The sequence below is a fragment of the Lampris incognitus genome, chromosome 4, assembly GCF_029633865.1.
Source record: "Lampris incognitus isolate fLamInc1 chromosome 4, fLamInc1.hap2, whole genome shotgun sequence".
NCBI classification, from domain to species: Eukaryota; Metazoa; Chordata; class Actinopteri; order Lampriformes; family Lampridae; genus Lampris; species Lampris incognitus.
The window spans coordinates 47,669,806-47,696,044 of NC_079214.1; the positions used below are offsets into that span (position 1 = coordinate 47,669,806).

At 42.6% G+C, this 26,239-nt stretch overlaps 2 protein-coding genes across 3 annotated transcripts in view; one reads left to right on the forward strand and one right to left on the reverse strand.

The window, feature by feature from the left end:
* Window positions 1-17,213, reverse strand: part of iqgap1 (IQ motif containing GTPase activating protein 1) — a 63,595-nt gene extending 46,382 nt beyond the window's left edge. For both annotated transcript variants that reach the window (XM_056279235.1, XM_056279234.1), the window contains exons 1-2: window positions 17,001-17,213; window positions 15,542-15,644 (exon numbers count right to left, since the gene is read on the reverse strand). In XM_056279235.1, coding sequence (XP_056135210.1) covers window positions 15,542-15,644; window positions 17,001-17,046 — 149 coding nt within the window. In that variant the 5' untranslated portion in view covers window positions 17,047-17,213. The remainder of the gene's footprint in view (window positions 1-15,541; window positions 15,645-17,000) is intronic.
* Window positions 17,214-22,891: 5,678 nt separating this feature from the next.
* On the forward strand, window positions 22,892-24,394 carry cartl (cocaine- and amphetamine-regulated transcript-like). The gene is made up of 3 exons (XM_056279202.1): window positions 22,892-23,110; window positions 23,250-23,327; window positions 24,011-24,394. The coding sequence occupies exons 1-3, from the start codon at window positions 22,973-22,975 to the stop codon at window positions 24,116-24,118; spliced, it is 324 nt and encodes a 107-aa protein (XP_056135177.1). The 5' UTR covers window positions 22,892-22,972; the 3' UTR covers window positions 24,119-24,394.
* Window positions 24,395-26,239: the final 1,845 nt, after the last annotated feature.

The following is a 26,239-nucleotide window of genomic DNA, read 5'->3' on the forward strand; positions in this document are numbered from 1 at the left end:
GTCATTATCAATCCCCAATGAAAAGTGAAAGTTGCAGCTCACACTTCTAACCTCTAGCTGGAGGTTTCAGCTATTCCCTGTCTCAGGACAGACTGGCTGTGAGGCCAAGTCAGTTATGATAAAAGGTAAAACACAATACTACTGTAAAGGCACACACATCCAAATCAGTGAACCAGAAAATCCCTGACAGGAAGCCTGAACTCGTGCAGAGTTCAGAGGTTGCTCTCATAGGAAGAGGCCTGTAACCACGAAGACACAGAGATCTCAACACAATTCAATCTCACGACTGCTGTTGGTACTGGTGGAAAGCCACCGGTGCTGGTGGCTTTACAAACTGTCATATCTGCAGTCCATGAAGGCTAAGTGTTTGGCTTCAGCAAGTGAATGGATTATGTTTAGTCTGAGGAATGGCAGATTCTTTCAAGTCCACGTACTGAACACAAACTTCCTTTTTCACCGAGTTCTCTGCATAACACAAACATACATTTCTTGCTACACAAAGAACTTCCTCTACACTTCCTGTTTCAACACGATGACATGATATGCTGCTTATACTAACATGAGCCTTGGTTTAATGATGCGAGGATGCATTGTTCACTTGCTGCTCGTAGACATTGAACTCATTGTGAGGGTCAGTTGGGTTGGGCCTTTCATTTTGATGGACTTGTTTACATTGCAGCCATCTAGGATCCAGTATCTCCATTGGCAACTAGCCATTCAGTACGCGCTCCCATTGAACTCAGCTGAACCATCCTCGCTTTGCTCCAAACTCCATCCTATAGCAAGACAACTCGGCTGATCTAGTGTCCCACGAAGCAGAGATGTCTTTCTTGATCGTAAATGGCCCCTTTCTCTTATCTTTAAGAGAGTAAAAAAAAATTGCTATTCAATGTCTCTCTGACCTGCAACACACAGAAATACAGTTACCTGTTATGTCGACACTGGACACAAAGCAGGAGGAGGACTGCAGTGTTAGGAGAAGGGTAAAAGGCTGACTGTCAAGCCTGACAATGCCCATGGCTAAAACCAGTAAAAGGTGAAGAGAAGCCCGGGATGCCTGAGATTACAGGGAAAAAAAGTACTTCAGAAATGCACCACATGTTGTTATCTTTGTGTGGTGAGTTATATGCATTTCTTACTAATCCTAAGGGCTCTGTCATGGGGTCATAACACCTGCAAGGTTCAACCAAGGCAGACCAAGTGGCATTAACCGGAAGGCCAAATAAGATAAACATCTGGCTCTACAAGCCGGAGTTGGTGCAAGGCAAAAAACTGAGAAAAATAATGTGCAACAGAAAATTATATAACTGTCAAATCTGCACAAAGTCTTAGTCCATCTACTCAAAAGCAGGCATGTGTTTACACAGTGCTCCGCCTTAGACAGCTTTTTACACAATGCGGATACAGGAATCATAAAACAAAAACAAACAAACAAAATCAACACTGTAATATTCATCTTAACTTATCTTAGAAAATTATACATATAGCCACAAGTGTTTTATGATTGTGCTTTTTGTTCTAATTATCTTTTTTCTTTCGTATTACTTATATGTGTATCCTTGATTTCTCTGTACAGCACAATGGTCAACATTTTTACATGGGCTCTATTAATAAACTGACTTGACTTGAATAAGTGACAGACACAGGATTGCTCTCCCCCATGCTGGCTCTGTTTGCTTTCAGCCTGTTTCTTGTGATGCCATGCAAACTGCATGTACGGATTGTTTGGCAAAATACTAACAACGATCCAGTAACAGGTGACCAACAATTGCCTTACTTCCTCCAATATCCAACACATCACTAAGAAAAACAGGGAGCAGAATTGATGCAACAGATACTGCTTGATTAGTAAAAAGATATGGCAAAAAGTGAAATAAAGGTGTTGCTGGGCAAACTGTAACACAGATTTGTGTTAGCACCAGCAACTACATAGAGGGCAGTATATGTTTTACTCCCTTCCTCAAGTCAAGATCTGACCTTCACAAGTGCCTTCTATGATTAACCTGTGTGGAGGACCACACTTCAAAATGAATATGGAAACCACTGACAAGTACACTTACTATTTCAGTGGCAAGTTAGCTACAGTTAGCTTAGTCCATTTATCACTTTGGGCAGCACGGTGGCGCAGTGGTTAGTGCTGTCGCCTCACAGCAAGAAGGTCCTGGGTTCGAACCCCGGGGTTGTCCAACCTTGGGGGTCATCCCGGGTCGTCCTGTGTGTGGAGTTTACATGTTCTCCCCGTGTCTGCGGTGGGTTTTCTCCAGGTGCTCCGGTTTACCCCATCATCAAAAACACATGCATGTTAGGGTTTATACTCCGGTCTGTGCCCCTGACCGAGGCATGGCAAGATGAACTGGAGTTGGTCCCCAGGTGTAGCACAGTAGCTGCCCACTGCTCCTAGCTACACAGCTAGGATGGGTTAAATGCAGAGCATTATTTCCCCACAGGGATGAATAAAGTATATCAAAATAAAAAAAAATCGAAATCTTCATGTGACATACAAGTTCAACACCAAAATAGTAGTTAAGCTCATCTTGAAATTTTATTGGGCATAAAAACAGTTATGTACTCTGAGAAATTTGGTAATCAGAATCAGAATACTTTATTCATCCCTGGGGGGAAATTGGGTTCTATTACAGACACATGCTCTAGTAAGAAAAAACTAGAGACTGACAAGATACAAGATAAAAAGAAAATAGGAACAAACAGAAACAAGAAAAACAGCAACAAATAGAAATAAAATATAAAATAAGAAATAGAAATAAGAACAAATTATGTAAACAAGCATGGTGCACATAACACCCTATCTATACCGCACTACCGCAGCACAAAAAAAAAACAGCACAAAAAAAACCTGACAGGGTAAAACAAGTCGAAGGGCCAGTCCAATGACCATTAATGCCGAGTGTCTGACAGTCTGTGGGAGAAGTTGTAAAGTTTGATGGCCACAGGCAGGAATGACATCCTGTGGCGCTCTGTAGTGCATTTTGGCAGAATGAGTCTCTTACTAAAAGTACTCCTGTGCCCGACCAGCATGTCATGGAGTGGGTGGGAGACATTGTCTACGATGACACATAATTTCAACAGCATCCTCCTCTCTTAAACAGTCAATTATCCAACCAGTCTAGAATTATCCACTGGCCAGACCAGGCCTTTTGTGTGATCATGGGAGATTCAAGAAGACAAAACACAAAAAAAGAAGAAGGGGAATGAGAGGAAAGATGGCCAAAGGGAGGAGAAAGAAAAGGATGGAAGTTGGAGCCAAATTGCCCATTACATGGTTTGCTGCAGCAGTGGAATCCTGCGCTGCCTGACCTCTTCACTATCACCGCAAGAAAGAGTCAGAGCAGCTGAGCTAACACCATTCATTTCACCTCACCATACACAGGTTAGTGCTCAACACACAGTCATGCATTCAGGAGACGTGTGTGTGTGTGTATACAAACATGTGTGACAACATTAAACTCTTATTTCTCATTCCACTAGGGTGCCAAGGGGTTAAGATGAGACAAGCTTTCGTCAAGTTATCTTAATTAATGTACACTTGAGAAAATGAAACAAGTAGTTTTCAAAACAGTAGGAGTAAAAAAAAAAAAGAGAGAAAAAAGTTAAACTAAGAACAGAATCAGAATAAATGGCATTATAATATAAAAGAATAAGCTAGAAATGGTGAAAGGCCAGTCGATGAAATAGAGGAAGTCTAGTCAACAGTCAAAGCAACAAAAAAAAAATACCATCACACCCTGGGGGTTTTCCCACTAAAATATGAGTCATCAGTTCCTGTCTGACCAGCAAAGCGCTGGGATATGGCCATATTGGTTCCCAGTGGATATTCTGGGAGTGCAAATACCAGCCCAGGGCTAACAACATGGAGACTGGGAAATAAGGGAAAACCTAGGACTGCGTAAGGTGGGTAGACCCGCTGATCAAGCAAGAGGACAGTCTGCCATTTCATACGGCCGTCTACAGTCACGTAATGAATGACGGTCGGCTGTCTTGGGTTGTTCAGTGTGACAGGGATAAGAACAGCCAACAGTTTGAATCCACCAAATTGTAGGCCCCAACATAGTTCCAGCAGCGTCAGGAAACTTGGGCCATGATTGTGTAGTGTGGCAGGTGCTAGAACAATACGAGCTATTGCTACGACATCATACTGGAGAGAGACCAATAGGAAGGAGCGTGGTAGGAAACGATGACATCTTGCCACACCAGCTGTGGAAAGAACCTAAACATGGTCAAACAAGTCCGAATCCTTATCCCCTTCTCTCTCTCTCCTTTTTTTTTTTTAGTTTTCTCAAGTCAAATGCAACTGCATGTTTTTTTCCTTGAGACAAGTCAGAATTTCTTTTTCAGTCTTAGTGCATGGTCAGCTTGCCATCGGATGATATAGGTCATAGTCTAGTCCTTCCACCAAACGCACAATGTGACAGTAGTCTCACTTCAGCTTACACAGTCTGACAGAGGGAGATGTATCAAGATGAAATTAAATGACAAATAAAGTGGTCCTGATTTTGGATTTTACCTTTTTCCTGCCACACAACGTGACATAATAATTGTCCAAGATGGTCACAAACTATAGTCTGTGGGGGCCTTAAAGCTGCTTTGGAGACAACATATCTTCCCCCATGACTCTAATCAGTCCCCCATGGCTGTTGTTTCAATCTGCCTGCTATATAAACATGCCGGATCTACCTGAGACTGTTTTCCATACTGGAAGAGTAACTTCTAGTCTCAGATTTCACAAATGGTCAAGTGAAAGGCTGAGGGGGAAGGCGAGTGAAAGGGTGGGTGGAATGGTTTTGCAGAATTTCAGAGGGCCTTTATGAAGCATTGACCCCTCCTTCAGTCACCCAGAAACAGATAGTCTTTCTGAACCTTTTACAGACAAGTTAGGCTTTCACTACAGCACTCACCAAGCAGCCTATGGTACTTGTAACATAGTCTGTCTGTAGTAACAGCCAAGCCTGCACCCAAACGCTTCTAGCTCTAACATTCTCACAGTGACCAAGGCATAGACTTTTTCCAACAAGGCACCAAGGCATTTTCAGCTACAGCATTAAATTAAATGACACCTTATCAAATTTCCAAGACCTCATTTGAAGAAACACTGGGAACACTTCTGTGTGTATGTGCCCATGAGGGGGGAAAACATGAGTCAACAACTAATCTGTTTGAAGTGAACAAATCAATTTTCAGGACTTTTCAAAAACCTGATCTCTCATAAGGTTTACAGGACTGGAAAATGCAATTTTGAAAATTCACAGCTTTTCAAGGTTTCCCATGAGTCTTGGGACACTTTGTAAAAAGCACATTAAAGTGAGAGATGTGTGTTTAATTTTATTACCTTTAGGCCTCTTCAACAGGGGGCCTGCTAGCTTTAAAAGCCACGTTTGTAGCATGGCAGGACACCAGCCGGGACTATAGTCCCATCAGCACTGAAAGAATCTCACCTAGCAAATGCCTACACCCACCGGTCCTTAGCTGCTCTGCACAGCAGCACACCATCGAGAAGGACATTACATAATAGGCACAGTGGTGGCAGCAACAGAAATGGGCGCTTGGAAATTATTTGGAAACAGGAAATCAAGATAAATGGCCAGCCCTATTATAAGGGGAATTGAGCTGGAGTTGGAGCGCTTTGCTGAGAGAGAATGCAAAGATGATCTGCTTTAAAGCCTCGCCTTGACTCATTTTGAGTTTTTTTCCCTCACCCTAAATACCCGCTGTTATCCAACACTGGTAATCATTTCATTTTATAGGTGTAAAATATGTGTAAAACTTAAGCGTTAACACTTGTAAACTGGTTCTGGATAAACCTTGAGACTGACTGTGAAAAGCGTGGAATCCGTGTGCTTATACACTGAACAAGGAACAAAAAATAGGAGGGATTCAGAAGATTCAATGACATAACCACGGTAGTATTCAACGGGCCTCTTTTTTAGTGCTGCTATGGAAAATATAATCACGGGGAATTTTACACAACTTCGATATATATCCCAATATTAATTTTTACATATACAAGAATACCATCTTTAAGAATCCAACCGAGGCTCATCATCACATTGAACTGTTTGCTAAAGCATAAAAATCAAACCAAAACTAGTTTTCAAATAATATTTCCTGATACTTCAGACCTCATTTTGCGAGTAATTTTAGTCAACAGATTATTGTCATCATTAATCAAGCAAACAAAACTGTGTCACAATATGAAAATAAATTAATTTCCTCCGTATAGATTACCATGTTCAAGATATGTTGAACGATAATATGAAATTACTGCCCAGCCCTACTCTATCAATAGCAACATGCTCCTCTCAGGTTAAATGCTGATTACTTGTAGATAATCCTTTTTGAATCTGTTAACACAGTTAGCTCTAATAACAGATTGTAAGACTGCTTCAAAGCAGACATGCGTGTCTCCCATACAAACACACTATGAACTCATTGCTGTAGTATGGAGTGCCTGTAGGGCCCAGAACAGTGAAGGAAAGGCTGTGAATTAGGCTGCTAATTGAGTGCCTGCAACAGCAGCAGGCTGTCAGTCAGTCAGTCCATCCGTCCATCCATCCATCCATCAGTCACTCTGTCAGTCAGTGACACAGGGGAAAAAATGCAGCCTACCAGAAGGATGACACGACATGGGTGAGTGTATACCAACTTATGGTCCATGGTGAAAATGTTTTTTCCCTGTGAGGATAAATGTAAACCTGAAGTGTAATAAGTAATAACATAAAAATAAAAAGCGCAAACCAGAGGCGTTAAGATCCATGGTCTATATTTCAGTTTGTCATGAGTATGGAGAGCAGTGAGAAAGTTTAGACTCTAGAGATAAAAACAGAAGGGAACTGCCGGGCCACACGGCATGTTAGTATAACATACTTCACTTCAGGACTATACTGTCTCCTTGGGATGCCGTGTTAGTACAGGTCCAAGGTGAAAGCCTTTACACGGTGAGCCAGTGTGCTGCTTGACTGAATTATGTGACCGGTAAAGCAAAGGAAGGATGAAAGCATGTCAGCCTGTTAGTGCTGCTCTAGGAAAAACACAGTAACCATTCCTCTCTTTATTTTCAGTGCAGCTAGTAGCAAGAAAGTTGTCTATTAGGAAAGAATAAAAGAGATACTGCTAGATCATACTGTGCTTTGGTATATAACCGGAAGTAATTAGGGCAATTTGTAAATCATAAAATAAAGAACCAAGCAATGACTCCACACTACACATGAGAAGTAGCGGTAATGGAACAGAAGTTGTACCCTCATTGGTATGAAGAAATAAGTCTGTATTTGTTAGTTTATGAGGTTAACGCCACAGGCCGAGGGGAAAATAACTAACTGTCCCAATACCAGTAAGTATCTCACCACCCACAGGGCAATGAATAATACAAATAGCAGTCAAATGAAAATATGTTAAATTTTGAATAAAGATGCAAATGTGGTAATTAAAGTTGACAACTTGATAAAGTAACATTGTGGAAAACATAACATGGTATATAGGTGATGAATAATGTAGTGTGATGAGTGATGCAACATTGTGAATAAATTATAGATGACCAATGGAGCAGGAAAGAGGCTGATTCTACGACAGACCACATCCCAGTGAATGCACTGACACTCCCTGTGTTGCAAATTACCCCGACTTAGCCTTATCTCTACTTCATAGAAACAACACTATCAACAAAATCAGCCTAAGCTAAACAATGAACTCTACAAGGCAAGGCCAGTTCATTTGTATAGCACCTTTCATACACAATGGCACTTCAAAATGCTTAACGCCTGGCACTAAAAGGCTAAAACTAAATAGGAAATACAGAATAACATATGACATTTTAGAAATAAATTAAAAACACAGAAGAATAAAATAGCCAGGACTTGTTAAAACAATAAACGTCAACAACACAATGGCTGTTTTTAGTATGGTGAGGAAAAGGCAAAATACATGCAATTCGCTCTCCTCTTTCCCCACAAAGGTAGATCCAGCCCCTCCTCTCATAATTCCACATTGCTTAGCATTTTTAAGCTGTCACCCTTCTGTTATGCAGAATACAACCACTGACACCAACATATTGCACATGTCAATGATGTAATGATCTGATGACACACATGTAAATCTATTTCAACATAAACAAACTATACTGCACACACACACACAGAGATAGAGTGATAGGAGGGAGGGAGAGGGAGAGAGAGAGAGAGAGAGAGAGCGAGAGAGAGAGAGAGGTTTTTTTTATTTTTAAAAAGTGACTTTTATTTTAGAAAAATACAATCATATTCAAACCACAAGCCAATAAATAAATTGCGTAGAAAATAAAAGGTAAATCACATCAATTCTCCAGAAAAAACAAGTTGGTCATCTTTTACTGAGCACAACACTTCCCTGTAAGCCCAGATAGCACTGAATTGCTGGGTATCTTTCATTTCTTTGTAATAATTGAAATCAAGAATCATCCTGGCTTTTACCATTCTAGTAAACAGCAGCTTTACATCAGTGTCTACTGAGTCTTCTATCTTTCTTTTTCTGCTTACATATATGGCCAGTTTTGCTTGTCCCAGGAGGAAATTCATCAGTTGACATTTTTCTTTTACAGTTCGTTTATACACAAACCCCAGAATGAAAGTGTGCTTGGAGAAAACCTCCCCTACCTTTCTGAATAAACTCTCCAACAACATGAACAGTGGTACCAGGCGCACGCACTCCAGGTAACAGTGGAAAACAGTTTCTTTGTAAGGGCAAAAAATACATTTATCACTCACACCCTGACCAATAACAGAGAGAAAAGCATTAACTGCTACTATCCCATGCACAATCCTCCACTTCAAGTCAGCAACCTTCTTTGTTAATGGTGGTTTGTATAAACCCCTCCAAGCAGGTCTGACATCGACTCCCAAGCCCAGATGACTTCGCCAAGGTGTGTCGACACGGTCATGTAGTTTACCCTTGTTTAGACATTTAACCATCGTTCCATACAGTAGTTTGCCTTTTGCTTCTTCTAAATTTAGAAAAGTACTTCTCTTCTCATTAAAAAAAAGCCTGAACAGTCATCAAAGCTGGGACGAATACTTAAACAAGGAAAAGGATCATCTGTATGAGGCACGATCAAACCATTGCTGTATTCATTCAACAGGATGAATTCATGCCCCGTCAGACAGCGTTTCCAGTGTTCAAGCAGCTTGTTGATGATCCTCACAGAACGCACTCCCAGACCAGCCGCAAGAGCAGCTGCATTGCACAAGTCAGGTCCAGCAGCGTTCACCACCGATTCAAGGGTTAGAAAACCTGCTCTGCAAAACACTTCTGTGACTGCCGATCCTGCCCAGCAGGGTGTGTTCAGACGTCCTCCATGCGCCACAGGCTCCCTCAACAACCAGTACAGGGAGTCGCATTGCTTTGTCCTCTCTTTCACCACCATCTTCCACACTGTGAAGACACCGCGGTAGAAAGGTGGCAGGGTTTGAAACTTCACAGTCTTCAAATCCATGAGGAACAGCGAGTCATGCAGTCCCAAACCACCAAACTTCTGCAACACTATGTGTGCCAGTGGTCTCCACACCAAGTCTTTCGGGCCATAAAGCAGTCTCTGGAGGAATTGAAGGCGGAACGCAGCGCCTCTACTGGCCAAATGTGCAAGTTCTTGTCCTCCTTCCTCCTTTGGGAGAAAAAGGACAGCCTGGGGAATCCAATGTAATTTATCCCAAAAAAAATCAACTAAAACAGCTTGAATTCTTGCAAGTAAATTTGGAGGGGGGTCAACACAAACTAATCTGTGCCATAATGAGGAGGATACTAGATTGTTGATTACAAGCGTCCTCCCTCTGTAAGACATGCTTGGCAGGAGCCACTTCCACTTTTTAAGCCGGCCTTCTATTTTTTCTAAAATGTTCTCCCAGTTCTTTTCCAACACAGATTCTTCACCCAAATAAACTCCCAAGTACTTTATCCCTCCTTTTTTCCAAATCAGCCCTCCCGGTAGAACTAAATTGTCAAGTGGCCTTTTCCCAACCATCAAGGCTTCACTTTTTTCCCCAGTTTACCTTAGCAGATGACAAACTATTGAAAAGACCTACAGTCCCCTCCAAGGTATCAATATCACTCTGTTTGTTAATCATTATCATAACGTCATCTGCATATGCTGAGACCTTAACAGCTGTGGTACAACCTGGGAAAAAAACACCTTAGAGTTTTTCCCTGAGTTTGTGAAGGAAAGGCTCAATGGAAAGGGAGTACAGCATTCCAGAGAGTGCGCATCCTTGACGTACTCCCCTCTGTACAATGAAAGGTGCAGCCAAACCACCATTAATTTTTAGTATACTCACAATGTCACGGTACAGTACCTGGATCTTGGCTATGAAACCTGGGCTGAACCCAAAGGCATTTAGCGTCTGCCACAGGTACTTGTGTTCAACCCGGTCAAAAGCCTTTTCCTGGTCTATGGAAACGATACCAGTATCTACACCCAATGATCCAGAGAGTTCCAAAACGTGCCGAATTAGTGTGATATTGTCACTTATTAACCTGCCGGGCACACAGTAAGTCTGGTCAACATGAATGGCCTTACTCATCACCTCTAAATCTAGAGGCTAAAACTTTAGAGAGGATTTTATAGTCCCCACACAGCAGAGATACAGGTCTCCAGTTCTTCAGGTCTTGTAGATCCCCCTTTTTCGGCAGCAAAGTGATAACTGCCCTTCTACAGCTCAGCAGTAGCTGTCCTCTGCACAAACTGTCCTGAAGCACCTCCAGCAAATCTTTGCCGACCACAGACCAGAAAGACTTATAAAATCCAACGGGCAGTCCATCAATGCCAGGTGCTTTACAATTGCCCAGGCTCATGAGAGCAGTGTACAGTTCATTCAGAGACAGTTCTGCATCTAACACCGCATTGGTATCACTGTCCACCTGAGGTAGCCCAGCATAAAAAGAACTGGCCAACTCTGCATCCTCCACAAATTCACTTTTAAACAGATCATTGTAGAAGGAGGTGGCATATCTGCGGATCTCAGGGGTTCCCGTTATTGTGGTTCCATCGCCAGAGCGTAACGAATGAATGATCTTCCTCTGACCATTCCTTCGCTCCAAACCAAAAAAAAACTGTGATGGGGCATCCATTTGAGACACATTCATGAAACGTGAACGGACCAGAGCTCCCTGTGCTGTAGTGCCCAACAGGTTGGCTAAGGCAGCCTTTTTAGCTTTAAGGGCTTCAATATGCCCTTGATTTCTTGTAGAATCCACTAAACCCTGTAACTCTACTACTTCAATCTCCAGTTCTTTAAGAGATCTGGTAATGTACTTGGTGACATTGCGAGTATACTCCTGACATAATTGTCTTATCTTGCTCTTTCCTACATCCCACCATTGCTGTAATGAAGAAAAAGTGGTCTTGCTTTTTCCATGCAAAGCCCAAAGAAACTCGACAGCCTCTCTGAAAGTTCTATCATGTAGAAGACCAGTATTAAAATGCCAATATGCACTCTGTACTTTAACATTCTGAATGAAAAAAGAGCACTGAACAAGACAATGGTCAGAAAAACCAACAGGAGTTATTTGACTTGATTTAAAGATACCAAAATTATGTTTGAAACAATAAAAACGATCAAGTCTGGCCAGAGATAACAAATTATCCTTGGAGTGACTCCACGTGTACTGCCTGTCACTCTTGTAAAAACCTCTCCAAACATCCTGTAGGCCATGGGTTTCAATCAACCGCTTAAGTTTAGCAGATGAAGCGGGATGAGGCTCTAGATGGTTCCTGTCTAGTTTGGCATTTTCCGTGCAATTGAAATCACCTCCCAGAAACAAAAAGAAATCGGTACAATTGTGAATTACATCACATAAGGTGTTCAGCAGTCTCATTCTCTCAACGCCCGAAACTGGGGCATAAACATTCACAAAAATCAATGCTCTTTGTCAGGCATTTTCCTTTTACTGCGTTTAGCTGTTAAACCAGTCTCCTCCGTAAACATGTTGCCATCTACCAGTTCCTCACTGACCACACTTTCCACACTCTGACCACAGTTCATTTTACCTTTATCACATTTCCTATCCTCTGTCAGCTTACATTTTTCCGGTTTCTCTCTGGTCTGGGCATTATCGGCATCATTTCGACTCTTAGCTTGGTCCTGTTCCTCACTCTGCTCCCTGTCCTGCGTGTCTGCCTCGGTCTCCTCTACTTTCTCTGCGGACTGCTGCGCACCAGGCGAGTCAGACTCGGCTTCAGGCTGCGGCGCTTCAGGCTGCGGCGCCTCAGGCCGCGGCGCGTCAGGCTGCGGCGCTTCGGGCTGCGGCGCTTCAGGCTGCGGCGCTTCAGGAGGGTTCGAGCTGGTCTGCTGTCCGGCCTCAGGGCAAGACCGAACCACATGTCCTTCTGCACCGCAACCGAAGCATTTCATCGTCTCAGAGGTGGCAAACACGTTATAACTAAAACCGTCTACTTTGAACGTGAAAGTCAGGTTTAAATCGCCTGTGTTGTCCTTAAGGATCATGAACACCTGTCTTCTGTGACACACAACGTGTCTTAGTTTTGGCGACTTGGACCCCAGCAGAACCAATTTAATGGGGGACACCAGCTGCCCGAAACGCGACAGCTCCGTGGCCAACACTTCATTCTTAATGAACGGAGGCGCGTTTGAAATAGTGACCTTCTTTGCCAGGTTCACCAGCGGGAGAACAGGGGTGAAAGAGTCGCGAATCACGACGCCATTTTCCACAACTTTTCCAACTTTGGCCACGTCATCTAAGAAAATGACAACAGCTTTGTTCATACGCGAAGCAGACTTCACACTTTCAAACCCGACAACCTCTCCAACAGCATAGCTGGCCTCCTCCGCTGAACAGCCGACACTCGGCAATATCTTAACCGCATGACGGCGTGTCAGTTTCTCCAGCTCCGCACTACTACTGACAACGAGCATAGTGCCTGGCTGCCAACCGCACCACCAAACTACACCCAAAAAAAGTGACCACCTAACAACAAACTAATCACGAAAATAGATACAGAAAAGAAAGAGAAAGCATGGAAATTCTCGCTCACACCGAAGCAAAAAACGCTGTCGCTCCGTTCACTCACTCGCACTTCCACTCGAGAGAGAGAGAGAGATCACAGGCACTGATACAAGAAAAAGTTTGCAGGCTAGCTGGAACTTCATTCATCACCAATGAATCTATTTTTGAACAGCCTGGAAATGTTCCATTTCTCAGCAATTTGATAAGGAGCGAGTGTTCTTTCAACCCCACAACTGAAAACATGCCCCACTACATTCCCAGCAGAGAGAGAGAGAGAGAGAGAGAGAGAGAGAGAGAGAGAGAGAGAGAGAGAGAGAGAGAGCAAGACAAAGTGTAGAAAAAACTGACTAAAACAAAGCAAGAGCATTTTACAGTTTGCTTCAACGACGCGATCAGATCAAAGTTAACATATGAGAGGGTTCACATACTGCCATCGTTGGAAAGGTCAAACTGTGATCTGCCTGAGAGGTGAGCGCTAAGCACTCACTATTCAAATATCACAAGATAACATGCTTAAGACTCTGAGGCTGCATATGATAAACTCATGGAAATTCAGAGCAATGTCTCAGTGATAGTTTCAGGTACAGGCCACACCCATGTCTGGAGGCTTAACTGCAAGAGCCCTGCAAAAATACTAATAAGTACAATTCATTAAACCCATCATAGGACTGACGCCATAACTGTGACAGGCCAACAATGCATTTCTGCAGCCAACGCCGTGTCACACACAGACTGATCAACACAGAAACACAAGTACACCTTCCCACTCCAACATAGGTACACCGTCCCACCTCGCAGTTCACCTGTCAGAGGAATTCTCATCATACCACACATTCCTCAGCATTCCTCCCCTCCTCAGCTTTAGCCTGCAGGCGATCACATGCAGCCCAGGTTTACCTGAAACTCACCAAATAAACAACAAGTCCTCCCTATGATGACCTCCCCCTGCAGCAGGGGACTCATAAGGTGAGGTACAGGCACATTCATGAGCAGCGCAAACAAACATAGGTGGCATTTCGTAACTGGAGCCCCATTTCCATTTGGCATTTTAGGCAACTTGGATCCAGAATGTATTCCAGATGTGAATTATCCACATTGCATTTACACCAATTATCAAAAAGCAAGATTGATAGCCAGATTGAAAACCCATTGTATCCCACCAGCACTTTGCTGCTCACAGTTAAAATTCCTCATTTATGGGAGGGGTAGATGTGGTTTACAGTTCAACCCCAACGAGTTTCTGGGTGCATTTACAGCTTTACTTTTTCTGAAAACGAGTGAAATTGGATTGCTATCCAATGACCCAAGATTAATTTCAATGCGACGTGTAACTAGAATCTTTGTGTCAAGTTAATTTGCAACGACAAATACTCGCCTCTGTCAATTACATTTCAGTTTGTATTGTCGTGTTTTAGCTGACTCTCTTGTCCAGAATAATAGGCGGTGAGTTTAACAGCTTCATAAACTCATGTACCCTGACCAACACCATTACAACCAATAAATAGTAAGGGCTGGGGGTCAGTGCTTTCAACATCATCACTTTACATTTACTGACACAACAATGTGCGTGACAGAGAACTGGTCAGAAGTGGGCTTAGGTGAGCTGAAAGAAGAGTGGTTGAGTTGGGGGATTTGAAGGGGTGGGGGGTAGGATTTGCTTGGGAGTGGGGTACACAATCAAGTAACACAGCACATGAACCACTCAGCTTTTCATCTGTGCATACACCCTCACAACACCGGAACCTGTTACTCTGACAACCACAGGTTTCTGTGGCAACAGTGGGAGAGACTAATATCAACGGAGACTGAGTCATTTCCTGTCTTGCTTAAGCCCTTCCTCTTCTGTAAAGGAGAGTGCACAGTAGGGCCTGGCCAAGAACTATTAGAAACATACATGCATGCACTCTGCACATGTGCGTGCATGGATGCATGCATGCACCTACTACACTCAAATGAACATGCACCAGGAAATGGTGAAATTTGTCCTCTAAAACTTATGTTATTTTAATGGTATTATCCATCATGACTCATATAATAATACTAACTTTAATAACTCATCTTCTTCTGTTATTTGAAGCACTTTGATCTCATATGAACAACCAGGGCAGCAACAACTCGACAGTGATTAACACATCACTGCAATTGAATAAAAAAAGAAAAAGAAAAAAGACAACAATCAAGTCTTTCATACTAAGTCTTATGTCTGTGAATGTTCTCATTCATCCAGGTCATGGTTATCCAATGGAGTTGAATCAAGTGCAACTGGACTTGGTATATATATTCAGAAAGGCACGAACTGAGGAAGCCTCTTGGATGAGAGGCGAAACGTCTTCACGAATATATATACCAAGTCCAGTTGCACTTGATTCAACTCCTTTGGATAACTAAGTCTTATGGTGTCAAAGCTATGATAGCCGGATACTGCTGTCATTTTGCATCTACTAGAAACATCCCCAACGCCCTTTGGAAAGAATTCAGGGGACTGACAATTGAATGAGCACACACAGGTGTTTGTCTCCTGTTTATATGATCTGGTTCTTACCTCTTGGCCTCTTCCAAGTGACACAGGTACTCATAGGCCATATTCTGCTGCCGCCTCTCGTCCATCTCCTCTGCTGTGAGCCGCTCCACGCCATCCAGAACCGCTGGGAACAAAACACAAGAGCCCATGTACACTGAGCAAGCATGTACCCATCACAGCAATGCATCTTAGCACCTGGGACAGTATCTGAGTGAATCGAGGACTGTGCCTGCCTGGTTCTCTCTATGTCAACCTATCACTCACTGGGCAGGAAAAAAATACCCTAATGATGAGGCGAACATTCCAACAAGAATATAAAATATCCATTTATTCACTCAGACATCAAGATGAGCTCTGACAAAAAGCTTGTTGTGTATTCCCTAGTTGTCCATACACTTCCCAGAAATGTTAAAAAATAAAAACAAAAATCGGCAGAGAGGGTGGAGCAGCGACCGGAAGGCTCGGAAGAGTGGGGTAATTGGCCGGGGGGGGGGGGGGGGGGATAAAAAATAAATGTAAAAAGCATCTATTTGTTAAGGTCTGCTTGAATTCATATGAGAGTTAGCATTACTGTGTATTCTGCATATGTACTTCAGTTATGCATAAATGACAGATTGTGTATTTACACTTTGGTCACAGACTGAAAGCGTGTGCGTTATTCACATCACAAAATACTGTAGACCCTATACAGACTGTACCAAGACCCAGTCCAGCATCCTGCATATCAAGTTTTTTTTTTTTATTCTGTTTTAATCATGCTGGGGCGAATGTGTGTGTGTGGGGGGGGGGGGGTAGCAGCGCAATACAATCTATTTTCAGCCGTCCCTTCAAATTTAGCCAATGGGATCCTGAGCAGACGGCGTCATTCCCACTATAAAATCTGTCGGTTATTAAGGAGAGCCTCTGATCAAGTCTTTTTATGGTTGTAGTAAATGTCTTCTTCCACGATACTGCCTCATTGACCTGTATTGAAACATAATGCGCTGGAATCGAGTGGCGTGTCTGAAAAGTTATCCAGTACCTCTTCACATTTGGTTGGTAAATGGGACAAAAGCTGTTAGCGGGCATTGCATGCTACAACACCGACAATTACAGCTTCATTTTCAATAGTTCATGTGCGATCAAATCTTAAACCACCTTAAAATCCATGTGCGCCTGTGATGACAAAGTAGTCTAAGCTATGTTCATGCTTAATAGTTATGGAGAGTGGGTTGGGGGGGGGGTGATCGTGCAAACAGGCCTACCACCTATATAGCTGATAATAAAAACGCGGAAGTTAATCAGATATGCCATGCTGTCAAATATGGAAGGACCCTAGGTATGAAAGCCTTTTCTGAAAGAGACGCGTAGTAACTTCCTTTTTTTGTTTTTGCGCATAAAAGCCCGTCGATACGGAGCTCGGCATTCCTGCTCGGTGGCAGCAAAAGCCTTTCAGCCATACAGTACTTGGCATCTCAAGGTGAAGAAAGTTTTCACTTACATCCATATCTCGGCCGCAGCCCGTCTGCCTCGTCTGAAGTTGACATCCTCTCTCGAAAAAAAGTTATAGTCCCCGCTCCGCGGTCAGATGTGTCGTCACTTACGCTGCGTTTGGTTAATTTGTCCTCCCTTTACTGTCCTCGCTGGCAATATCACTAAAAATGGGATGGACCTCACGGCCCCTTCGCTCCTTCTCTGCAGTTGAGACTTTCCCCCCCCGCTTCAACTTCACTGATGTCACAGGGTGTGTTCTTCCTAATCCTAAAGTATGCATTTCAGGAAACACCCTCGGCCGCCTCTCGGTGAAACCAGGGATGCAGCGCCATCTCCTGGTTATTAGAGTCATCCTCTTCACATACACCTACTACTACTACTACTACTACTACTACTTGTCATATATTGGTGTGTGTGAGGATAAGCGGTTTGGATAATGGATGGACCCTCTTCACCCACACCATCCATCAGTTTGGATCCATCCATTATCCAAACCGCTTAACCTCACACACACACACACACACACACACACACACACACACACACACACACACACACACACACACACACACACACACACACACACACACACCAATATATGACAAAAATAGTGATATAGGCCTACCTTGATGCCGCCTGGCCTCTCGGCGATTCTATCTCAGGTTAATCTGACACATCGCACACCGTTTTATTATTGAATGTGATATGTGTCGTCAACTCGTTTTTTTTTATCGTGACTAAATTTAGGGCCAACAAATGTCCATCACCACAGTCAATGGTGTTTCATTATAATATCGTCGTTTTGATGGAGCAGAGTGTTATATAACCAGGCGTGAAGCGGGAATCCGTCCATTCGGCTCTTAAGCACGACGTCACGACAAGACGTCACGTGTGGGCGGAGTTATACTTCCGGTGCCTTGGGGAATCTCACTGCATTATTTTCCACTCAAAACAATATGTCTGAACCCGTAAATATATTTACATTAACGTCTTTTTTTAAAGACGAACCTCTCAGGGTGAAAAAGGGTCTCAATGCTTTCAATTCAGATAGAGTTGTGAACGTAAATGTTTCAGGGGGCATTATAAAAGGCAAGGTACAGGCTTCCATGAAACAAAAAGTTTATCAGGTTGAGGTGAGTGAGCTAACAGGGTTAGCTAGCGTTAGCTTGGTAATGTTGGGTATTCTGGCTTCTGATGTTATATCCCACGTTTACTGGCGATTCATAAGCCTTGGATAAAGACTGCCAGTGCTTTATTTTGTCGGTAGATAATTGTTTTCCGACGTTTGACTTGTTAAAATAACTCTGACGTTCTTGGATCCAAGGCTAGCTTTTCATGTGTCTAGCTCCAGAATGGCTATGATCGTACATACTGTAACGCTGTAAAGGTTTAATGAATTTAAAATACATATTAGGAATTAATGAAATATAGACTTACATGTAAGATCACAGCCATTTTAGGGCTACCATGTGTGCTACGATTTGTTTCTTATTAACGTTATAGGCCACGTTGGATACAGGTCAGCTGGGCACCAGGAAATCTCTGGGCACCTTGATGTAAAATGTTCTATTTTGTCCAAAATGTTTGGAAACATGTAATATTAGAAGAATGGTCTTAACCACATGAACCCCAGCATTCATTTAGTCATCCTCAGACGAGTTTGCCAAGGGTTTTAATTAAATTTAATTAATCAAATTAATCAAATTTAAACCTTTGTGCGTATTTAAGGACTGTGGGGCACAACTCCTCACAGCTCTTGAACCATTCTTAAGTCTGTTCCCTCCTAGACCAGTTTGCCATGTGTGACCCTACAGTAGCGCAAGGCTACAGACAACATAGCTCTCGGGATTCATGGGGTCACTCAAACCTCTCCACCACGTTAAGGTGATGGTTCGAGGAGAGCATAACATAATAACATAAAACACAAGACACTTAGTTAGAGCCCTGAAGGACTCTGTCCAACCATATGGGTTGGATAAGTGGTTAAGTAATGTAAAGTATACATGATGTGAACATGCACGGTACATCATTATCATTTAAATATGCAAATTTGCATATTTAAATGTTGTATTCATCATATGGTGATCCTCTTCTTTACGTTGACAAGTAGTTTTTGCACTATGCATTTTGTTACCAATGTTGATGTTTTGCACTTTATACATTTTACGTTGACAGTAGTTTTTGCACTATGCATTTTGTTACCAATGTTGATGTTTTGCACTTTATACTTTTTACAGTGACATTAGTTTTTGCACTATGCATTTTGTTACAAATGTGTTTTGATTAAAAAAATCAAGCAGTGTTCTTAATTCAGTATTACTTTATTAAAAGTATAAATACATGAATCTGATTCTGCTTACATTTATTCAAGTCATTTCATGCTATTTCCCGAAGAATTGGTGTTTGTAGGTTGGTAAGACACACGCACACTTTCAGTATTTTGTTTATGTTTTTAGTGAACTGATATGGGATATTGTCCAAAATGTTGAACAATTTCAACCTCTGAATGGAGCGCTCCACATGGATCCTAGCACTGGATATGAGTTTGTTTTTCTTAACTTCTTCTTGTGTGAACTGTCCATTAACAAGGAAAGACGGGATGTTGAGTGAAACCCCTTCTGGCAAGATGTCCCGGATTGTGAAGCCTTTATCTGCCATCACCATGTCTCCTGGGCGTAGATGATTGAGAACTCCAGAATCTAATGTAATAGCCTTGTCTGAGGCACTTCCACCATAATAGTCACTGACAAATGTTATCACTCCATTAGGAGCTACACCTATTAAGGCTTTGTGTGTGGTCCGTTTTTTGTACTGGCTCCATAAATGATTCTGTTTGTCAAGCCTCTCTGTCCTGGAGACTGCTAACTCTGTGCAATCGAGCACAATCCTACAGTTAGGAAACGGACGGAAACACTCTGGCAACGATGCCTGGTTCTTCTCTATGGAGGGGATGTTGTTCTCAAGCATACCAACATATAAAATGTCATACAGGGCACTGACAATGGTGATAAAAATGTTGGTAACTGTGGCTGTACTGCAATTAAACCTGGTTGCAAGGTCTTCATGACCAGAATTAAGTTTGAGCTTCATCAAAGTCAGTAGCAACTGATCGACTAGTGGCATAGACTGGACTGTCCAATTCGAATGATATTGTAGCTCAAACTTAGATAAGAGTGCTTCCAAAACCAGGACGGTAGCAACATCTGGTAAGCCAGTGAAATATTTTACTTTGACACGATTGGAAGATATTTGGCTGAAGGAAAAGGTCTGTTTTTGTTTCTCCAATTCTCTTTTCAATTTTTCATTCTCTCTTCTCAACATGTCAACCTCTATCTCTAGCAGCGCAACACTGTTAAAAGGGTTGTCTGAAGTACGAGGGGTGTCTGCGGTTGGGTTGTCTGAAGTACCAGGGGTGTCTGCGGTTGGGTTGTCTGAAGTATTAGGGGTGTCTGCGGTTGGGTTGTCTGAAGTACTAGGGGTGTCTGCGGTTGGGTTGTCTGAAGTACCAGGGGTGTCTGCGGTTGGGTTGTCTGAAGTATTAGGGGTGTCTGCGGTTGGGTTGTCTGAAGTACTAGGGGTGTCTGCGGTTGGGTTGTCTGAAGTACTAGGGGGCTCTGCGGTTGCAATGTCAGAATTTTGTAATTCAAGTTCATTTGTCCCTTCTTCACCACTGGGAGGGAGTGGTACTGTTTTTCTCTTCTTGTGTGGAAGGCTGAGGTGGCCTGGGAAAGTCTTCCCCTCGTTCCAAGCAAAACGTGATGGGCCAGCAGCTTTGCCATTTGGAAAATGCCAACTGCACACCCTTGAGCAGGGGCTTGGTGTAAAGCCATCACGCCTGTAAAAAAAAAAGAATGAGAGATTTAGAAATGATTGGCAATGAAAACTTGAAGCTGCATTGTAACTTATCGTCTGCCCTGGATTTGAACAATTAAAGTGGCATTCTTTAACTTTTTTCGATAAAAAATAAAGTTGATTTTGGTCAAGATTTACCACTATCTTTCACTGAAGGAGGTAACACTGTACTAATTCAGCCTATTTCCCATTCATGAAATCTTCAGCATCTGCTACAATGCCCATTTTTGTGTCTGTGTCTGGTTAGACACAGTCACAAACATGGGCATTGTAACAGATGGTGAAGGATTTGTGAATGGGAAATAGGCTGAATTAGTAGTGTTACCTCCTTCAGTGAAAGATAGTGGTAAATCTTGACCAAAATCAACTTTATTTTTTTATCAAAAAAAGTTAAAGAATGCCACTTTAACCATCAATTATTTAAAACACAATTTCTATTGTGTTAACATACTCTACTGTAAAGATTGTATAATGATATTATACAAACAGTCTACCATACAGATTGGGCAAGTTATATTGTATTCACATACTATACAATACAGTTTTTTTTTGGGGGGGGGGCAAATATTATAGCCTTTTCATAGCCTTTTCATAAAGGAAAGGTTACATAGTAAGGCTTTAGAATTAGATGTCAGTCTCCCTACAAAAACATTATTTTTTGTAGATATGAAGTTTCATTTTTTGATTTATATGGGAAAAGTCAGAAGTGAAACTACTGTAACAAAACAGGCAGAAACAGCACATTCACCTGGACTATCTAACGTTATGTACCCCTGCTTATTCATGCATTTACTCCAAGTCTCTTTAATGATAATCCCCTTGAGATGCATCATCTCGTTTTAGATAATCATGGGCTAACAATGCATAGAATAATGCAGTTTTCCGAGTGTGTAGCTGACATAATGCTTGCTTACAGTAACTGTATGTCTTCACAGACAGGGTTGTAGTAGTAACAACATAAGTGGCTAACCGATGCTTGTTTACCCTCCACTACACTCTGATTAAAGCCTTATTGAGCAGAAAAACATATGGAAAAGCACATATATTGATCCTCGCTTGTTGAATTAGCTAAAAATCTAAATACCTGTCTAGTATGTAACGTGGATTTCGGTAACAAGAGGGTAGCTACCGGTAGTAGCTAGTCTGCACTTAGCACAAAAGTCGGCGCCAAACTTCGATTTTCAATGCATTTCTTCAATAGCAACTTACCGTATTAACTGCAGCCATCTCTTCTTATCTTTGTCTTTCGGAGGAAAGCGATAGAAAGACAGTTTGGTCTCAGTTTTACTCTCTGATCGATTTAAACAAAGGGGGACACAGCAGTGAGGCATATTGCCAACAAGTCGATGGAGCCGGAAGCAAATTCGCGCGCGCGCGCCTACGCAACAGGGACGTGCCTACGTCATAGCTTAAGACGCGAATAGCGTCATCTTCTCGAGACGCATAAAAGTGCTCCTCACTTCCTCATTTGAACACACGCACGCACACACACACACACACAAGCTCTGCTCGGGGCATATCAGTTGTTTGCACGCAATAATGGAAATTGGTAAATGTAAATCGCTGGTAATAACAATTAATGTTCAATAATGGCACCCCGTAGTAACACATTTCTCTTTCTTTTGGGGCCGTCCTTCAGTATTGAATATATCCGAAAATTATTGCCCTGAGGACGGACTGCACTTATTAAGTATAGGTTATCCAGATGAAAGAAAGAAAATGTGCCATTTCTATTGGCTATACTGATTAACCTAAGTACCGCGCGATCAGTGGCTGTAATTCCATCTGGCGTTGTAACAAGTGAGAAGTATTGAGACAAAAACAAAACAAAAAAATTAGACTAAATATGTATAGGTTTCACTATCCAGCATAAAAATGCTACTGCGAAGAGTCCCGTAACTAAACAAAAGCATTCTGAAAGGGGCATTAGGCGCCGTTTGCATCCTCCGGCCAGTGATGATACTTTTTTTATGTGATTGACACTGCAGCATAGCCTTGCGGGCGGGGCTATGAGTTGATGAGAGAGAGGGGGGGGGTCTGCTGGACTTAACGTGTTGAACATCTCCGGACCTGCGACTCCACAACTCTCCCGCCGCGCGACCCTCCGTCTCGTGCCCCGCTAGGACCATGGAGAGCTCAGGGATCCTCCGCGGGCTGCTGTGCGTCGGCCTGCTGTCCGTCATGTGTTACGGCCAGGCGTCTAAGGAGGCTTCCGTGGAAGACTTCGGAGGTGACAAGTCCGATGTAACAGCGGAGAGAGAGCTTGTAAGTACCAATATCACCGGTCCATATTTTCCTGAAACCTTGGGTCAATTTCCTGTGGATGAAGTTGAACAAAGGCTGTGGCGTGAAACTTCTACGCATTTATTAGTTAATCTCCTCCATCCCTGTCTTAATTAACCAGATAGACGCGATCGAGACTCTTCTGGGAAGGATGCACTACCGCGTTTCCTCGACAGAAAAGCGAGGCAGCATCCCGCTGGTAACTATCTCAAGATCAACTCATTCTGAAATTAAAGTCTATAATAGCAGCATTTAGAAGAAAAAAGGGGCTCTCCAGAAATGTTTTTTGACAGCATATCCATAACACACTTCACAGGGCCTTAATTAAGATAAATTGTCTGTAATTTGTGGCAAACTATATGGAGCCTATTGTTAAGTGACTAATTTAACTTTGGGATCATAATTGGGCTCATTGATAAATGTCTTGTTTTTTTCCTCTTCTGTTAGTAAATTAGGCAATAATTCACTCTGTTGTTCATCTGAGCTGAACCAGCAGGCATTATGTTAGCAATTAAAAGATAACAGGGAAGACCATTGTAACCACTGAGCATGTTGGGCCTCAAATGAGTGTAATTAATAGGTTTAACGAGAATGTGACTCTAACTCAAACTGTACGGATGAAATTATTCACAACAGGCCGGATCTTTGAGCAGCTCATCAATAATGTTTAATTATCTAAGTTACTAACCTCTCTCTCTCTCTCTCTCTCTCTCTCTCTCTCTCTCTCTCTCTCTCTCTCTCTCTCTCTCTCTCTCTCTCTCTCTCTCTCTCTCTCTCTCTCTCTCTCACACACACACACACACACACACTTTCTCTCTGTCTGTCTGTCTCTCTCTCTAACTCCCTCTCTCTCTCGCTCTGACTCTCTCTTTTTCATCATAGTGTGGGATGGGTGATAGATGTGCGATGAAATTCGGGCCCCGCATTGGGAAGTTGTGTGACTGTGGCAGGGGGAGCAACTGCAACTCATACCTTCTCAAGTGTATCTAGAACCAGTTGTCCTCCTCACAGAATCACGGCCAGTAACGGCTCTGCAGCAGTGCAAACAGCCCCCATCCATCACCATCTATCAAGGGGTGGCTATGTAGCAACCACAAGCCAGACAGATAGTTCACTGTTAGTCCCATGTCATCATAATCAATTATCATAAAGGGTTGTTGTTGTTGTTGTTGTTGTCGTTATTTTTCTGAAGAAGAGCATGGATTTTGTATTGCTGACTGTAATGAGTATGTAGCATGTCCAATGTTGAATAAATATATTATTCGCCGTACTTGTCCGTCATATTATTCCTTTGAATTCTAGTTACCAAAATTATTTTTCATGTCTTTTAAATATTGCTTGGCAATCACACAATCATGACAGAGTCACACATTGTTATTTAGATACATAGAGCGGGCCCATAGGACTTTCATCATTTAACCTACCAACTAATCAAACTTTACAAATAAAGCATAGTTTGCATATCAAAACCAGATGCAACATGCTTTATACCAAAGCATATTATATGAAATCACGAGAGTCTATGTGTGGTGTGTGTGTGGGGGGGGGGGGGCAGGAGACAGATAAGGCAGGCAGTGCTACGGTTGCTGTAATTCTGAATCGATCTTGCTTATACTCCTCACAGGGTCTTCTAGTCCATCGGCCTGATGAGGAGAATCTCCCTTCAATATCAGCATCATAGATCAAGTAGCTGGCCTCGGTGAATGTATGATCGCCATTTCTCACTGTAGGGAAATATTTCCAGGGCTCTTGTGCACCAACACATCTGCATGGTTTTCCATGTGTAACACTCATCATGGTTGACATGTCGCGCTCCCTCTCAGCCTGAGAGTGTGTAGCAGGGGGATCTGGAGTCTGTCCCAATACGCCCATTTCACGCCGCGGCCATCTTGGATTTTAAAAAACCAAGCGGTGGGAATTTAGCCACGCCCCCTTCTTACTTAATTGAAAACACTGCTGGAAGCAACATGTCGTACTGCTGTGTACCATCCTGCAACTGCTATCAAAGAAGGGAAAGAAATAAATCTGTATATATGTGTGTGTGTATATATATATATATTCACTAATCTTTCAATAGTGGATAGCTCTGTTCTGACACATCATCTTGATAACAGGAAAATGTGTGGATTTATATTGCTTCCCACATGTATGACATATCCTCATGTGTCCAGTGAGGTTTGGGCGACTCTACCTGATCATGACTACGACGTGAAGCCCCTTTCTGTGGAAGACCAGCTTGACGCAGTAAAGAAACGCATTGCTTTCCTGGAGGACGAAAATAAAAAGCTGAAAGGTGAGCGTTTTGGTCTAGAACGCTTCCAGTGTGCGCCCAATCTGATCAGGTTTTACACTGGTTTTAAGGATTACCACACCCTCAAAGCACTCTTCCTAGCTTTACAGCCTACTGCAGAGTCCATGGTGCGATGGACTCAAATGCAAAGGAACAGCCATAACCTAGAACACATTTCTGTGTCCGACTTCCATGCAGAGCATTTATCACTGATTGATCAGTTTTTCCTGTTCTTGTGCCGTGTGAGGCAGGGCTTTTTTGCTCTGGATTTATCTGTACGATTCAATGTGTCGCCGGCCACAGTCAGCAGGAACTGTACGACGTGGGCCAACTATTTGCTCTTTATGTTAGGGACCCTCCCAATATGGCCTAGCAGAGCAGCAGTAGATGAGCTAATGCCACCAGTATTCAGGGAATTCTACCCAAACACAAGAGTGATACTAGACTGCACAGAGATCCGCATCGAAACAGCTAGTTGGAAGGTTTTGAACACCATGACATACTGCCATTATAAAAGTAACACTACACTGAAATCCCTAATTGGGATCACTCCCTCAGGGTCAGTTAGCCTGGTAAGTAATCTATACACAGCCTGGTAAGTAATCTATACACAGGATGTATTTCTGATAAGGAGATAACTAAGAGGTCAGGTGTTCTGGACCTCTTAGAGTCAGGTGATGAGGCCATGGCCGATAAGGGTTTCCTTATCAAAGACCTGCTCGATGAAATAGATGTAAAACTTGTCATCCCTGCATTTTTAGGCCCAAGTGGACAGTTTAGCTGTGATGAGCTCACAGACACACAGAGTATTGCTGGCTTGA

Excerpts from the sequence above, each read along its gene's own strand:
- cartl (XM_056279202.1), top strand. The coding sequence starts at position 22,973 with ATGGAGAGCTCAGGGATCCTCCGCGGGCTGCTGTGCGTCGGCCTGCTG. Across the intron at positions 23,111-23,249 it reads TAACAGCGGAGAGAGAGCTT|ATAGACGCGATCGAGACTCT; the intron begins GTAAGTACCAAT and ends TTAATTAACCAG. Across the intron at positions 23,328-24,010 it reads AGCGAGGCAGCATCCCGCTG|TGTGGGATGGGTGATAGATG; the intron begins GTAACTATCTCA and ends TTTTCATCATAG.